This window comes from Chionomys nivalis, chromosome 15, assembly GCF_950005125.1.
Source record: "Chionomys nivalis chromosome 15, mChiNiv1.1, whole genome shotgun sequence".
NCBI classification, from domain to species: domain Eukaryota; kingdom Metazoa; phylum Chordata; class Mammalia; order Rodentia; family Cricetidae; genus Chionomys; species Chionomys nivalis.
In genome coordinates, this window is record NC_080100.1 from 51,031,676 (window position 1) to 51,050,062 (window position 18,387).

General features: G+C 39.4%; 1 protein-coding gene across 2 annotated transcripts in view; it reads right to left on the reverse strand.

The window, feature by feature from the left end:
• Ap3b1 (adaptor related protein complex 3 subunit beta 1) overlaps positions 1-18,387 on the reverse strand; it is a 200,858-nt gene that overhangs the window by 90,732 nt on the left and 91,739 nt on the right. For both annotated transcript variants that reach the window (XM_057789797.1, XM_057789798.1), the window contains exons 13-15: positions 16,945-17,077; positions 12,705-12,814; positions 5,629-5,805 (exon numbers count right to left, since the gene is read on the reverse strand). In XM_057789797.1, coding sequence (XP_057645780.1) covers positions 5,629-5,805; positions 12,705-12,814; positions 16,945-17,077 — 420 coding nt within the window. The remainder of the gene's footprint in view (positions 1-5,628; positions 5,806-12,704; positions 12,815-16,944; positions 17,078-18,387) is intronic.

The window sequence follows — 18,387 nt, forward strand, 5'->3', positions numbered from 1 at the left end:
CTTCTAATACAACTACACACTAATGACAAGGACATGCCCCGAGAAATGTGTCATTAGGCAGCTCCATGGCTGTGGAGCCCTTACACTTACACAAAGACACAGCTTCTGAATCACCAAGTATCGGTGGACCACGCAGTACACATGGTCTGTTCATGTCCAAAATGGCTTATACGATGCACGAATGTGGTGTAACAGTCGGCACGCAATAATAAAGGTCATTTAAAATCATCATTAAACTAGCCTAAGACGCTGTTACTACAAGGAACACAGAAAGGCATGAGGAGTCCAGCATTCAGTACAACAACAGTCATTTCTTAAAGGCAAGAGACTGATATATACATTTGGAAACTGCATTCGATTCTTAACCTACCCTAGAGGTAACTATAAGCATTTCTATTTATTTCTACTGTACTTTCATGACCAAAGGATCTTTTCTGTGACTTGGAGGAGCTTTTTAATGCAACAACAACAACTTTCCTGCCAATTTGAAAGGTTTTCTATAAGATCTCGCTGTTTGTTTTTCGTCAGAGCAGTAAGTACTGAGGGTTTCAGGTATGCCAGGCAAGTGCTAGACCACTGAACTATAGCCCTAGTTCAGGACTTCCTTTCTAGTTCACATTTACTTAATTTTCTTAGTTGGGGGGGGGGGGAAGACACACACATACACAGCAATGTCACAGTCCCAATCCTTTTGTCAAATGAGAACAAAGAGCAAGGCAAGGATATTTCTAAAAAGGTCTAAATCAGGAAATATGTTCCTAACTTTAGGAGGGATCCCCAAAATATCAGTACAATTCACCCAGTTTCCCACTGAGAATCAAAATGTACCAAATGAGTAAAAGTGCTCACTTTCTAAGGCGCAGAGAAGTAGAAACTTGAGTATTTCACAGAATTTCAAACAGTAAATGAACCACATCTATACATATCACTATTTCTAGGATATGACGTGAAAGGCTGCAAAACTATAATAAAGTAGAACACACGTTTCAGAACTACAGGCAATAGGATTTTATTAATGCATACTCATAATGACAATAAGCTTGACTGAATGAAACACAGCAACAGTACAGTCATGGTCACCAATAAGGAAGAAGAAAAATGTGAACAGGAGCTTCAAGCTCCAGAGCTATCACTTTTAAAAGAAGTGTAGCAAATGCTGACAGTGATTGGGTCCTAATGAGAGATAGATATATGTATTTTTCTGCTATGTTTTTATGTGAGTTTGCAATTTGCCATACAAAGACGGGGCTAGGAAGAATACTGACTTATTACTTATCTCAATACTTAAAACATCAGACATTATTACAAATGTTTCTTAGAAAGCACCCTTCATTTACTTGAATTGCTATTAATCATTTTAACCAAACCCATGCTGAGTCTCCACACCTTGTCCCAAAGAGTCCAGACATCAGCAAGTCACAGGTCACAAAGCCTTCAGCATTCTCCACAGGCAGTGACACAATTCCTTATGAGCACTCAACAGTGCTGTCCACTGGATACTCCTACTAACACCGTTCTCCACTAACTAGCAAACGAGGGATTACACCACACTTTTCTTAACAGAATAGGGCCAAACAAGTAGGTTTCTCCAGAAAAAGAAAATGATTATTGGTAGTGGAACTGCTTCCTTTATTATAAAATATCAATTCCTCTAAGAAAAATCTAGCACTTGATTAGGAATGTGAACTTGGGCTTAAGTGAAAAAGAGGAGCTACCATGAGCTAAGGACCACACGGGCCAGGACGGCCTCATTTCATCGTCACAACCCTGCAGTAGGTACGGTCGGTTTTGCTCTAATGCTTGAAGCTTTTGAAAAATACGTGTTTGTTCTAATTTGGCTGACATATTCCAGAGCAATATGGGCATAACGTGAATTTTGTGCACGATTTCTTTTGCATGAAATAGTGGTGAAAGCAGAAAAATGAACCCAGCAGAACTCAGCTGCCCAAAGGGCTCAGTTCTGAAGACCGAAAAAGAGTCACACACAAATATATACCACTCAAAGAAAATGCCCTGGACCAGTAGGTTAATCTTCAGTGAAAGGGTCCTAAGAGAGAAAGAGGACCAGGAGAACAGAAGATAAAAAAGATAGACGATAGAGAAGAAAATAAAGTTTGGTACTGGAAGGTCTTCCACAAGCTATGTCTATGCCAAGCAAATTTAACTAAGAGGACAGCATCTTATCTACCATTTCCAGAGGAGAAGAGAGACAGAGTCGTTAGAATAATCAGACATTACACAAGGGGAACACGGGGCATCTCAAGAGCAGCAGGGCCTGAGCACATGTGGCCTTGGGTCTGATAACTCAAATCTCTTTAGGAGGAAAAGCCTAGTTCCTAAGAACAGAAAACTTTCAAGGCACTGGCTGCAGCCCAGGACTGGTTTTGCCAAGTTCACTCCCAGGCAAAGCAATGAACTCAAGTCCCTGTCCTTTCATCAGGATTCTCTGAGAAAGTTCTGGGCCGTTCTGGCTCCCCACAGAAAAGACACTCGTTTTCCAAATGTTTTATTTTCAGTACTAGAGATCCGCCTGCCTCTGCCCCTGCAGTGCTGGGATTAAAGGTGTGTCATGTCCAGTCCAGTTTTATAAGTTCTATTTGATTTTTAAAAATACTCTATTTCTCCTGAGATTTCTTTTCACTCATTAGGAATATACTTTCCCTTAGATCACTAACCAAATTTCTAACAGTTGCTGCAAAACGTTTACCTGCAAATCCAGCTTTCGTTTCTATTGACATTTTTTCTTCTTAAAAACTGGTCGGGCAGTGGTGGTGCACGCCTTTAATCCCAGCACTCGGGAGGCAGAGGCAGGCGGATCTCTGTGAGTTCGAGACCAGCCTGGTCTACAAGAGCTAGTTCCAGGACAGGCTCCAAAACCACAGAGAAACCCTGTCTCGAAAAACCAAAAAAAAAAAAACAAAAAACAACAAAAAAAAAAACTGGTCATATTTTCCCAATCATCTCCTCTTTTAAATTGAGGTTAAATAAACATGAAATTGACTAGATAAGGTTGTAAGTCAGTGGCATTATACTGCTGTGCAACCATTAGCGACCCTTTTCTTCTGACACTCTTTCAGGTTTCCACACTGAAACTTCAAGTCCATTAAACCACAGCATTCCACTGGTTTCCCGTATCCTAAGTAAATCTGAATTATAGATGTTACATTATGGACCCCACTCTCAACACTATTAACATTCTTTAATTAGCACTGGGTTTTTGTTAGTTCTGACATACAACTAATGATAGGTTTCAAAGTGTATACTCTACTTCCTGGTTGCACCTCAAATTTCAGGCTAGGTCTTTCATTCTTAGGGTGCAACTCTGAATGCACCATGCACATGTCTGTGTCAGGAGTCACTCAGGCCAGGGAAGATTACTCATGCTCACAGGCTCTTCTACTCTCAGCACTCCAGAATGCTTCCTTCGTTCGCTCGTGCCAGCAGTTGACTGCATGCTGCCCTCTCCTTTCTTTTTAGAGCGCAGTTACCGTAGTTACCATGTGCAGTGCCGGCTGGAGCCTATCATTAGGCACACAGTAAACCTGTGGCCATCTCTGAGCCCTGCTCCGCAGGTCCAGGTCTGCCAGGCTGCAGCATCTTCTTGCATTGTTTCTTCACTGAGTGGCGAGGAAGCTGTGCTTTTGTTCTCTTTCTAGTTTCTTACTTGTAACTATTATCTCCAGGAAGGCCATGCTAATTAGAGTTTATTTTGCCAACTTAAAACAGGATGTTAAACTTATTTTGACTCTCTTTTGGTCAGGAAAAGACTTTTTTTTTTCTCTGCATATGTATGTGTGTATACATGTATGTAGTGGCAAGCACGTACTTTATTTCTGCTTGTTCCCATAAATTTTGTATCATTTGTATTGTTTGTTTATTCATTCAGAGAAAAGGGAAGAGGGGGCAGGGGGAGAGGGAGTGAAAGCGCCTGTTGGCCATGTTAATGATGTGGAGGTTAGAAAGCAACTTGCAAGAACTGGTTCTCTCTTCCCACCACATGGTTCTCAGGGTTCAAATAGAGACTGTCAACCTTGGTGAAGACTTAGCCCCACAGAGCAATCACACACCTTGCCTTTTTGAGGGGTTTCTAACTGACCTTGAACCAATTAGGCTAGGCTGGAGGAACAGCAAGCCCAGTGCTGGTGTAGCAAGCAAGGAGTGCCACACCCAGTCGTTTTACTTCTATCTTTATCTTTGGAGATAAAACTCAGGTCCTCAGCCTTGTATAGCAAGAACTTTACTGACTGGGACATTTCCCTTGCAGCAAGAATAGACATTTTGAAGAAGCAAAATTTATTATTCAACTATTCTTTATGCATACAGATAAATACAATGTATTATACCTTATAAAAACCGGCAGACATTCTCTAGAAGCCCGTAATTCAGTGCAAGTTCTAGAGAGGTGCAGTGAGTCACCAAGATCAGGTTTACAGATAAGAACTAGGACTTTGTGTAAAGCCAGCTCGAAGCATTGGTCTGCTCTTACATATTCAGTTTTAAAATGGCTAAAATAAATACATGTAAAAGTATTTCTACATTTCAGTCAAAGCAATCACGTCAGTCTCTACCTAATGTCGACTGGGTTATGAACCACATAACTAAAAAGTACTATCCAATTAGTGGTGCATAAAACCATTTGTTAGTGCTAATTCTCACCAGTCATTTCCCCATCATCCCTTTTTAAACAAGTAAGAGATGCTGGAAATAGGACACAATTCCACAGGACACGTCATCTATGTTTACATCATTTCAAATATGAAATGGTAAATACTTTCAAAAAACATTGTATTTTCATCTGTAATTATCTGGAGAATCACTCTGAAATCTCCAATAGTATATATACTGCAGAAACTGTTCCAAAACTGTCACGAAAAAGATTTAGCTCAAAGAAAAACATGAGGGCAACCAGAGTGGCCTTCAAATTCACTGAGTGAAAAAACTCTGAACACACTCTAAAACTTCCAAATGAGAGTACTCCATTCAGATACTGGTTATTTGCCACTATAAAGAAAAAGGGCTTAATAATAATGATGATGATAATGTTCATAATAGTCATAATGACAAAGTAATAATAAACAACTTACATATGAGCCACTAGATGCGATATAGAAGGACTCCACCCTTTTGAACTAAACGTGTTAAAAGAACTCAAGTCCTTAAACCATCACATTAGTGATTGAGGTCAACTTATTAATTTAAGGGAACACTAATTCAGATTGTTGTAGGCACTTTAATGAATGCATCTCTACAGATCTCCTAAATTCCACAAGGAGTTTCATGGCTCTGCCCTGTTCTCTCCCTCTCTTGTTCTGTACACTGTACACTGGCATCCTCCAGGCCCTTCTCAAGCATCTGTCCTTCATGAACATTCTCTGACCTCTTTTTCCACACCACACCTCCTGAACTCCCTCATCATGACTGTATCTCAACGCCTGTACCACACCTCTTAAGTCTGCTTTCTTCACCGCTAGATCAGAATGACTTGTGGGCACTCCCACCATCCACCTTAGACCTACGACAAACAGGGCCCAATACTACCAGGTGCATGGGCTAACTTGTGGAGAGGCTTTAGGACCTTGGTAAGAGTAAAGATAGCACCTGTCAGGATTAAGAGGATCAGTGTCTTACCTGTTTGGAATTGGTTAAATACAATTTTGCTCCAAGATTTAAAATCTGCAACTTCACCAGATCATCTTCATTGGTGAAACTTTTCGCCGTTTTCCTCAGAACATCAGGGGCAATTTTAGGAACTCGCTCACAGTTCTCCCCAATCAGCCAAAGAATGCTTGCTCTAGCCACAGGAACCTAACATAAGAAGCAGATGGCATGATTAGAAACAGGATAATCACACACTCCTCAACATCAGCACAGACAAGGCCGAGAACTGTAAGGACCCCATTTATTCACTCACTGGATATACGTAGCTAAGAGCTGCTCGACACTTTTAAGGTTTGCTTGAACTATCAAGTACAGACACAAAGGAAATCTCATTAGAGCTGATTTCAGGACTGGAGCTGGCTCAAGTGGTTAACCGCACCGGCTGCTCTTACACAGGGTTTGAGTCCCAGCACCCACATGACAGCTCACAACCATCTGTAGCTCCAGTCCCAGGGGATTCGATGTCCACTTCTGGCCTCCACAGGCACCAAGCACACATTAGGTGCACAGACACACATGCAAGCAAACACCCCTACACATTACATAAATAAAAATTTAAAAACGGGTTTCAAAGAAATGCCCTGGAGAAAAATTAGTAAAGTTAAGAACTGCTTGTCTAGAATCTAGGTCCATCTGGAGTCCAGCTTGCTCCTGTCACTGTTTCATGTTGCTGTGGCAGGAGCGGGCTGTAGGGCACTTTAGTATTATAATTTTAAAAATAAAGTACACTTCAATATAATTTGTTTTCCTAAAAATCACTGCCTTGCTACAAATTGGAAGCCTTCCATCAGAACCATTAGGACCAACATTTTAGAGTATGCAAATTAGTTTTATTACTATTTGCTTATTTGTACCCTCCCCTATTCCAAAAGGAATTTGAGAGGGCATGTAAATTAGTTACTGTGAACATTTTCACCTAGCATAGAAAATATGCTTTTTATTCTAAGTGAGAAATCTCATGGCTACCGTAAGTGGTAGCCCAACTAGAACAACGGCAGGCCTTTCCTGAGTCCCTCTGCAATGCCTCTAAGTTCTACCGCTTCCTGCAGTTACACAGATGTTCACACTTTGACTTCAAAGGAAGAAAGCAAAACGTAATCAAATTACATTTGGTCAAGCTAAACTCTTTAACTATTTGTTGCATACTAATGATTGTAATAATATAAAACATTAACATATCTAAACTGAGTCAACAGAATCAGAGGTCATTAAGAATGCTTGGAAATAAGAAGTCTACATTTCCTAACATTGTAACAGCATCAACTTTAACTCATGCTTAAAAAGAACTTAGAAAGGAAATCAGCCTACTTATGCAATGTAAAAGGGCCTAAGGACTACGTCAAATCTATTCATGCAGTGTGATAAAACTAATACCCTTACTGTACACTCATTTCTGGAAAGAAAGAGGTTATTTCTAATGTTCCAAAGGTTACACTGCATTAAGACTTTACTCCCAATCTATTATTTTAAATTGGGCTAAAGAATAGTAATTGAGTGGTGCATTAAGTTTCCAGCATAGAGCAGTTCAAGTGGCCTTCCATAATGAGAGGCACTTCTAAATGAGAATATATAGGCAACTCAGAGTTCAGTTATGCTAGATTTATTTTTCTTAAATATTTTACTTTATATTGCAACTCTAGAAATCAGAGTTCTACAACATAACACAATCTATTGTGCAATTTTAATTATCTTTCTTCTGACAACAAACTTATTCTATTTGACATTAAAAAACAATCACAAAAGAAAGGTGTTAAAACATTTCGGACTCATGTGTATATTGTGATTAAAATAACAGCATTTTAATACTATAAGCATTTATAATATTTGAAAGAACTAAAAATTAATAAATCAATACTAGCAATGGAAAAATTCAAGATGGTGATGGAATAAGAGGAATAACATTTGAAATTTCCCAGAACTGAGCTAATAAAATTCCCAAGCACACATTTTTAAAATGTAGAAGCTTCTTTATAATATGAAATAATAAAAATATATCAAACTTTTGATAATGCTATTTTATTAAAATTTCAACAGATAGGCAGGGAAACATAGGCCCAGAGTCCTAACATCCAGCAGGCAGCAAGCAGGAGGTATTCCAGCCAGTCTGGGCTACATGAAACTGTCTTAAAAAAAAAACTAAGAACAAACAATAAGGCCTTAAGAAACTAATAAGGCCACTGTTTTGTGCATCTGGCTAGAGTTAGAGAACTAGTATCTTCCAATTGAGTCCTTCCTTTTCTCTCGCAACTAAAACTACAAATAAAAAAAAACAGTTACCTTTGTTCCCCAGTTTATTCAACCACATAGTAAATTGGAACAGCTAATTGAAACTCAACTAATAATACAACACACACACATGCACACACACACTCAAACATAGGATAATACTCTTTTTATGACCCTCTGCTTTTCAATATTCTCAAAGACAAACTGGACTGTAAATGGCTGTGTGTGATTCTTTACTCTAAATGCCCTGAGAAAGTGGTTAAGTGCACTTTTCAAGCCTTCTAAGAGAACGTAGTTGCCACTGCCATTTTAACCCATTAACTTGCCTGCAAAAAACAAATGATGATTCCTCACCACCACCGTGGTTATCGTGACATCTAGAAAGATCTTACAGATCGCTCTGTAAGCAGTTCAATTTAAAGCTATTGTGTTTCAACAACAGCCCACTGCACTGGTCAACAGTCTAAAGTAAATCCTGCAAAATCATCAATTTTATTTATTTAAATTTGTCAAAGGCAGAATCAGGAGACATCAACACAATGCACACTAACTAACAGCAGATCAGATCCCAACAGTATGTATCTGGACTCGACATACATGAAAACTTAGATCTGACTTATATTAAAGTGTCAGGATGCAGCATCCAGTGAGGCATCTGGGTCAATGTGCCACTTTAGAATTACTCAGCTGTCCGTCCAGAATAGCATCCCAAGTGTTCTTTCATGACACCTGTTGTGGAAAACACTACGCAAAACCCACTACAGCAGTCCTCAGGTGTGCTATTCTGGAGCAACCTTCCTGCAAAAGTCGTACTCATTACAAATGAAGAGCACACCAAAGGACGATGTGATCACAACCAGAACACACAAGACGACTACCACAGCCATTATCTCTCTCATCTGGATGAGCTCAAAAAGCAAAATAATGTAAACATTAATCTTCATATTTTCAACCATGCTATCCTCTAAATAACGAATGGAATCAGTCTTTATATGACAAAATCTATCAATATTCTCTCCTTTTAAAATCTGCACACCTAACATCCAGGAGTCCCTTCCTACAATCTGTCACGGTGTCTTTGAAAACTAGCTAACTTCTCAGTTAGATGTCCACAACAGCAGCACACTGCAGCCCCAACACTAACTCCACTGGAAATATAAGGACACTGGAGCAACAGCAAGGGCAAAGCGTTGCCCACGTGTCACAGATCATCAGTGGTAGTGCCAGGGCTCTAAGTGAGAACCAAATCTCCAGTTCCCATTAGAGCACTGGGAAGAGCCAAAGGGAGCCAGGGATATGGAAAGGGGCGGTCCCTCACCCATCATAGACCACATATCATGGTGGAGTGGGCATCATTTCCTCCAATGAGGAATATGCAACTCTGTCCCTTCTGCTACCACATCACACAATGTCTTCCTGCCTTTCGCTGTTTCCAAGAGAGTCAGACTTTTCAGGGAGGGTACAGGCTCCTTCCTGTCTGGTCCCATACACTATGCCTCATTGGATGGTCTGGCTTTCAGTTCTATTATCCCTCCTCCCGGTGAGATATTTGCCTAAAATGTGGCCCTAGCCGGTGTTTTAAACCCTCAGCAAAGATGTTCAGTACTGTACTGGGGCCCTTTCATGGGTCAGGTTGGCTTCTCTTGAAATTGCTGAGTTTACACATCACTCCAGATTTCAAAGGACAGAATTAGGAGCAGGTACCATTGTGGGCTATGCTTCTCAGGCAGACTTCAGTCCGCAGCGCTTCCAAGTCCTCATGCCTGCTGTTCTTATGAAATCTCTCTTACTCAGGCTTCTGTCTGCTACACCCCCGTCACATTCTCATGTTTCTCCCCGACCATGTTTAGCCTTCTGCAAAGCAACTGTCTTTTTCAAGCGGGTCAGTTTCCTCTCCTTCCATGGCTCATCAACAGCGACCCCTCATCATCAGCTCCACTCCTTGAAGTCCAAGTTCGCACATGCTTCAGAGCTGGCTTCCTCTCCGCCTTATCAGAACGGGGGCTCTGCTTCAGTGATGTTAGAAGCCCAGATCAAACGTGTCTTTATTGAACTGAATGTTTTTGGAATTTTGCAAATCAGAATATCCTTTAATCTTGATTCCTCTTCTTAGCTTCTTATGTTGTTTCATTTTGTTCCCTTACTATTTTTTCTTTTATTTACTTGGCAGGTGAGGAGTGGGGAGGCTGCTATAGCCAACATGTGGAGAGGACAGAGGACAGTTCTCTCCTTCCACCCTGTGGTCTTAGGGATTCAACTCGGGTCATCACGGCAGCAAGCACCATAACACTTCCCTTTTCTGTATGCCCTATGGGCAAATCAATGTTCTTCAATTTTGATCTCCTTAAGGTTTATTTTATTTATTATTATTATTATTAGTTGTGTGTGTGTGTAAGAGAGATGTGTTTATATATGTCACACACAGGTACACATAAAGGTCAGAACAGGGTGTCAGACCCCTGGAGCTGAAGTTCAGGAAGTTGTGAACCAACCAACATGGGTACTGGGTTCTCTGTGCACATCCATTAGTTATTATAGCCATGGTTCTTTTCTGGGGTAGAGGGAGGGTTCGAGACAGAGTTTCTCTGTGTAACAGTCCTAGCTGTCCTGGAACTTTTTGTAAACCAGGCTCTGGCCTTAAGCTCAGAGATCTATCTGCCTCTGCCTCCCAAGTGCTATAACTAAAGGTGTGCACCACCACTGCCTGGCACAACCATGGTTCTTACTAGGACCTATCTCATGTCCTAGTCAATGTAGATATCCTCTATGGTGGACACCCAAATTAACCCTGTCTGGCCTGAAGCTCATTGTGTAGATCAGGCTGGCCTTGAACTCGCAGAGGTACACCTGCCTATGACTCCTGAGTGTTGGGATGAAAGTGAATGCCACAACACTAAGCACTGCCTGTGTTTTCCTTGGTAACTGACATCTGGGAGCAGGGCCAGTCACATTACAAAATAGCCCGAGCATGGGCATGTTTTATACTTCCTAATTATGTTTCCAGTCATCATGCTTCATGTATCATCTCAAAAGACACCTACATGATGACATGTTCTCCTTGCTCACGTGATTAAAATACTGTTGGCCAGGACATCACAATAAGTCATGATTCCAGCCTTTGAAATTTGTAAGTAATTTGTGGGGACACACTTTCCCAAGGAGTTGGCAGTGTATCTTAGAATCCTCCAGTGAATCAGTATCTCAATGTCATCAGACAGGGTAATTCTAGTCCTATCATTCCTTCTAGATTCGTTAGCTGTTTGCTCAGTGCTTTCTTTTTTTTTTTTTTTTTTTTGGTTTTTCGAGACAGGGTTTCTCTGTGGTTTTGGAGCCTGTCCTGGAACTAGCTCTGTAGACCAGGCTGGTCTCAAACTCACAGAGATCCTCCTGACTCTGCCTCCCAAGTGCTGGGATTAAAGGCGTGCGCCACCACCGCCCGGCGCTCAGTGCTTTCTTCATTATGCATTCATCCCAGGGAAGAAGGAGACTGCCACACATCCACTGATGAACCTCCTTTCACAGTCCGTGCAAGCTCCTCCTGCTCAAGCTGGGCTCTTTGGTTGTGCTGCTGTTGTTATTCATCGCTTGTAGTCTTTATATATGGCTCTATCATTCTATAAACACAGTTCCACATTTCTTCCTTTGTCTCAACACGACGGTCCAAATTTACACCACATTTTATTACCTTATATCCTAGCTCTGAAACTAGTCATTTCTCTAAGAAAACCAGCTTCCTTGAGGAAAGAATGGAATGGAAGACCTATACTGGGGCTGTCTGGAGCTCAACAGAAGCACTCACTGCCAAGCCTGAGGCTGGGGCTCAACCCCAGAACCCACCTGGTGGGAGAAGAAAACTGACCCGCAAACTGTCTTCCGACCTCCACACAGATGCTGAACATGTATGCCCACGCCAAAAAAAAAAAAAACAAAAAAAAACAAAAAACAAAAATGTAAAAACTAGTTTTTTTTAAAAAAAAGTATAAATTTGAAAATATGCTAAGTGAAAGAAGCCCAAAACAAGGTCACATACTATATGAATCTGCTTATACAAAATATCAAAAAAAAAAAAAAAAAAACAAAACATAGAAACAAAAAGTAAATTAGTGGTGCTGAGGGGGAGAGAGTGAAAGGAGGTTGGGTCTTTAAGTATGAGATTCTTACTCAAGGGTAATGAAAATATTTGCACACCTTCCTGCGTATACCAAACCCTGCTGAATAATACACTTTAAAACTGAAGCTGTACAGCATAAAAGAACATCTCAGTAATAAGAGAAGATCACTGCACGCAATGTGCTTCCTGGTAAGGGACACTATTTCTTCTAGGGTTTCTTAAAAGACAGCACTAGAAATACATGTTGTTATACACATCACAGATTCACACATAAATCCAGGCATACACATATACTTATTTAATATCTATTTGTACTTAAGTCCCTCAAATTGTACTGTCTAATTCCAACCCAACACTGTTGAGCTCATTCTTTTCTTTCTTCCTTCAGGTCTGTAATCCTTTCTTAAAAATAACCAAAACTTTTTTGTTTGTTGTATTTTTTGAGACAGGGTTTCTCTGTGTAACAGCCCTGGCTGTTCTGGAACTCACTCTGTAGACCAGGCTGGCCTCGAACTCACAGAGATCAGCCTGCTTCTACTTGAAGAGTGCTGGAATTAAAGGTGTGCACCACCACCACCACCTGGCAAGAATCAAATCTTAAAGACAAAATTTAAACCCAGACGTCACAGCTTTCTTAACCATTACACTCTGAGATAGCCATTTAAGACAAGAAGACTGAGTGGGTTTTGCAGGACCCAGGGATACTCACAGTGATGCTGTCCAGGAGTTTGGCCATGTGCTTAATAATTTCACCATGTTGTGCAGGCTGCATCTGCAACAGTTTCTTTATAACAACCACACTTTCAGCAACAACTATTTCTAAAAGACACAAAAATTGTCATAGTAAATATGTATAATCAATTCACTTGCAACTGGCCTTATTCCTGCCCTTGTGAATAGTGTCTTCAGCAAATCCCCTCCAACTACCTCTTCCAAGCACACAGCCTGTTCCTTCAAGGACTTTACAAATATAATGATCCTATAAGTGACTAAGAAGCAAATCACAAGTTGGGGTGGAAATGGGTTTTCACAAGATGGGGTTTGGATATGGGTTTCCACAAAGAGGCTAACCAGTAGTCTAGTCACCTTTGTGGTGGCACCAGAGAAACACACAGCATCATAGTATCTGCGTATCTGACCTTATGGAGGAAGTCTTACATGAGCTACTATTTTGTGTGTATGCATGTGTTCATGTAGGACTGTGTTTATAGCTGTGCTGTAGACACATGCATCCATTTATGCATGCTTGCAGAGGCCAAGACTGGATGCCTTTCTTGATCATTTTCCACATTTTTTGATAGGGTCTCTCACTGATTCAACAATAACATTGTCTGGCCAGCAAGTCTCAGGGATGCTTTCAGCCTTCCCACACTAAGCAACAGACGCATGTCTCCTTGCCTTGTTTTTATGGGTGCTGGGATCTGAACTCAGGTCCTCCCGCTTGTAAGGCAAGTACTCACTGAACTATTATTAGTGTCACAAATGTCAAAAATAATAAGTATATGCTGTCTTTATGCAGAATTTTGATTCAAGAAGAGATTCATAGATGTTAGACAATCCCCTGGCATGTACTTCAAAGGTTTAATATTATACAAACTATCACAATTTGTACTGTTAGATTTTTTTTATTGAAATAGATTACCCATTAAGTATATGTTGCAAATATATTATGAATATATGAAATGTATTACACTTTTCATGAGTAAGTATACATAATTCAAGCCAAATCTTTTTCTAAGTTAATAAATATTAGGTAATTAATATTTAATATTAAGGTTTTAGTTTACAAAAATATTACATTTCATTTTTGTCCTGTAACATATCATTTTAAATAAAGAAGCAGATTAGAATTATATGATTTTGTCCATAATTCAAGATAAGCACCTAAAGTACTCTTTGAACTCTTAGAATATTTTATAACTACAAGCAAATGCTACTTACATATAAGACCACTACTGTGCTAAGAAAAAACAAAAATAATTCAAGTTAATTATATATGAATTATACAAATAATTTGTCAGATCACTTCAGAGTCTACAAGGAAAAAATATATTAAGGCAAAAATAATATGCAAAGAAAATATACTACATAAGGTCTTAAAGAATCCACTATTTAAAAATATATGTATTGCAAAACTTGCTAAAAGTAGGAAAAGACATTAATAATATAATCGTATACCCATGCTGAGACAGAATTGACTATGCTGAAATGTATACTCAGCACCATTTATCTTCTAGAGCTAAATTACCCTCCAATTACTGCTGCCAAAGACTACTACAAACACAGCTTAAAGCAATGCCATTTTATCCTATATAGTCCTGAACAGGAGGCAAGCATGGTCTTATGAGTCCTTCTGGAAGGTGATAGCTGGCTCTGCGGTTCTGAGGGTTTACTTCTTGTATTTCTCACTCTGAAGAGCTGCCCTGCCCCACTTGGTCCATTCACATCTTTGACTGCTGCTTCCATAGTCATCAGATTTTCCCTAGGGCCCCAGATCACACTACCATTCAAAGAATCTATCTCTCGATCCTTAACTCAGTTCCCGTTTCCACATAAAGGTAAGAGTCTCACTTCCCAGTATCCGGTGACTTTGGGATCCATTGTCTTCTCACCCCTCAGGGAAACAAAGCCTATGTGCACAGACTTCAGCGCCAGCGTCACTCCACAGGGAAAGCACAATGTTAAGACTTTAATTTGCAAAAATATTACATTTCATTTTTGTTCTGTAATGTATCATTTTAAAGATGAATAAGGAAGCAGAGTAGAATTCCATGATTCTGTCCATAATTTAAGTGCCTAAAGTGCCTTTTGAACTCTCAGAATATTTCTATAATTATAAGCAAACATTATTTGTGCTCTGGGCCTCTTCAATCTATCCCCCTGTCCTCACCAAAATGTAATCATAGCACACCTGAGTACAGTCTGCTGCTCCCCTCGTGTTACAGGTGCGGACTCTGGAGAACAGGTATGCTTTAGTTACTCAAGAGAGCACTGACGCCCAAGTAGGCGGTCGACTTCTACACACACACAAACAGCTGGCAAGCAAGTAAAAGAAGGGGAAACTATGACATATTTATTTTATGTTACTGCTTCCTTATAAGCTAAATGAATATCTTATTAATCTACTCAACATTTATTAAATATCTCTACAGATTCAAATTCTCACTAAATGCTTACTGAATTATAAAAACTAAACAAAATTGAAAAGTAACCTTCCATCTAATTCTTTTAGTTTATAGTAGGTGCCAACAAGGTTACTCAGACAAACAAATCTTGTTAATATGTTACCTAAAATAAACTAGCACAGGCAATTAAATTATCCTAAGTCAATCGAAATGTGAATCTATCATACTAAAGAACCTTAAGAAATCCGTTTTTCAAATTAATCTTTCACATCAATAATGGGTTATTTTATGGCAAGCGTCAAGTCTGCTTCAAAAGATTCTTTGAAATCAAAGAAAACAAACCTTTAAAAACTAAACAGTATGTTGCAGAAATAATTACATTAAAATTAATATGAACATTTCTCATCATAAAAAAAAGGAACAAGAAAAGATGGGCAGATACTTGTGCTATGCTTTGTATTTAAAAAGATTGGTGTTCTAATTTCTGATAGCTTTTTAATAAAGGATATCTTAAAACAACTACCACCAGCAAGCGTTATGCAATGCCCAGAAAGTCAGTATCAAAGACACAGGAAATAGAACGTGTTTATAAAGCCATCCTTGAAACTGTGACATAGAGACAGAAGCAAATGCTCCTGTATGGAGTGAATCAGACGCCACGGGCAGGCAGCACTTGTCTCTCATCCTTCTTGTGTTCCTGCACAGGGAAACTTTTCAGAAATTTCTTTTCTTGTTAGTTTATTGGAATATATTTGAGTTTTAATATCTACATAGGAAAATGTTCGCCGGGCGGTGGTGGCGCACGCCTTTAATCCCAGCACTCGGGAGGCAGAGGCAGGCGGATCTCTGTGAGTTCGAGACCAGCCTGGTCTACAAGAGCTAGTTCCAGGACAGGCTCCAAAACCACAGAGAAACCCTGTCTCGAAAAACCAAAAAAAAAAAAAAAAAAAAAAGGAAAATGTTCTAGCAATTAAAAGTTTGTAGGTAAAACTATATGATTATTTGTGCATGTGTACACACACAAATCAGAGTTATTCAGGAATAAGTTTTGTTTTACTGTTTGCTTGGTTTTAGTTTTTCATATAAAAATCAATAAATTCAAAAACTGTACAGTTTATACATTCCCTGAAAAAACACTCATTTTAATCCACTGTACAATTATAATAGAAATCTTGGTGCGAAGCTAACTTGTTTTTCTCTAACAAGATGTTTTTCTCATCTTATTCACAAACCATAGCCACAGAGAAAACTGGCACTTCTACACGAGCAGTTTACATTTAGATGATAAATTTTGCTATCCCATTTCTAAGAATACTTAAGTAATATTTGGGCGCACATGAAGCTGTGCTCCATGATGGCTTCTAAGTCTAATTTGTCTTCAGTGGGGAAGTTGGGTGAATTTCTAAAAGACTGAAAGGCTGAGGGTTCACTGCTCACATGTTTTGTTCCAGCCACTGTTCAGGTTATAAAGTCATTTGCCTGCTTCTAGCACCCTCTGCAGGAGAACCAATATTATGCATGCCTTCCATGCCAGTAAGAAACAGTCACAGAAAACTCGTAGAAAGGGAACATGGCAGTGGTTAGTGAATGAGTAAGATAAATTGCTGTATGGGGACAAAACAAATACTGTTAATTATCTAATTTGTTTTTTGAGATGAATTTACATGCAAATCAAGAATAAAGTTGCTTCTTCTTGTGACTATACTACTGACATATAGAGAAACTCCAAAAGATAAGGTAATACATAAAAGATTGCAGCTGCAGGCTTTACTAAGAACATCCGACTTTAAATTAAGTGCAAACAAAATGATACCATGAACTCACCATCCCTGTTGGACAGCAAACAGACCAGGCCATTGAGGCACGTGTCGGCGACTTCGGCGATGCTGGTTGCACATCTGCCTATCGTCTGAATAGTGGCTGCTGCAAACTGTTTGTCCTGGCTTTTCACGTAGGTCTAAAAACAGTTTGATTAGTTTCGACATTGGGATTATCGAGTAAATACAAGCTAATTTTGATAGCTTTGTCAAGATGAAAGAATTTAGAATACACAGTCCTCTCTTAAGCCCAACAGGAGCCAAGTGATGCTCACTTCATTCTTCTCTTGTTATGTAACGTGCTCCTTCTATAGCAAAGGTACATTTTAAGCCAGTGCCATTCACCTGCAGCCGGTGACAAATGGAGAGGGGGAGCATCACCCAAAGACAGTAATTAGCTTAAGAGCTGAATTGAGAAGATGCTGAGAGCATGCTCTATGGTTTCATCTCATTTACCCAGGAGTACCTGCGGGTTCAGGGAGAAAAGGGGGCACCTTTCCAGACACCTAAAAGTTCAGAGCCACTGAGATGGTTTAAGAGTGACAGCAACAGACCAGTAGCTATAGTGACCTGTGCTTCACTAAAACTACAAGTACTAGTTCACAGAATCAGTCCACATCACTTTCAAACACAACAGTAGAGACACGTATTAACACATACTTAAAAAGAGTTCTGTCTAACTAAAAGAAGTAAAAGGCCTTTGCAAAACTGACAACCTTATATACTTTGTGACTCTGGTTACAACTTTCCTAAATTTAAAAGCTAGACTTTTATTTTTAAAAAAGATTCCTAACCCCAAATTCTAAGTATGTAAATACAGAATTGACTCTATGGGTATCTAAGAAAAATATACATTAAACAGTTAGTTATCTAAGTGAGAAATCAAAGAAAAAAAAACAAAGATGCAAATATCATAGGAATTTAGCGTAAACTCTCAAGGAGATGACTAAATGTTGAAGAAACAAGTGACGCTTTATAGTTCCATGAAGGGAAAAACCAAAGAAGACTTAAAACTGTTCCCAAATAGATAAATTTCATTGCTATAATTTAAAAGAATGCATTAGAGTTGTTGAGGAAACTCCCTATTTCAATCACAAAGTTATTATGAACAAATTTAAGTAAGTGTAAAAAAATTCATAGACAGAAAAAAGGATGAATTTAAAAGTTTCAAAGAAAAGTGGATCTTTTATACAACAGCTCACAGTAAGTAAGCTGATGAACACCTCTTGCAAGAGGCTCACTGACTACTGCAGAGAACACAAGGGCATGCTCCCTGCTGTTCTGGGGGTGCCGGGCAGGTGCAGAAATATGACAAGATTATACAGCAAGGGAAAGGGGACATGAGCAAAGACCAACAACAGTAAGAATGAAATACGACTATACAAGTGATTTAAAATTAAAATCCAAACAACGATCTCTAGTCTAAGAAGAGCTTGAGAAGCCCAATTTT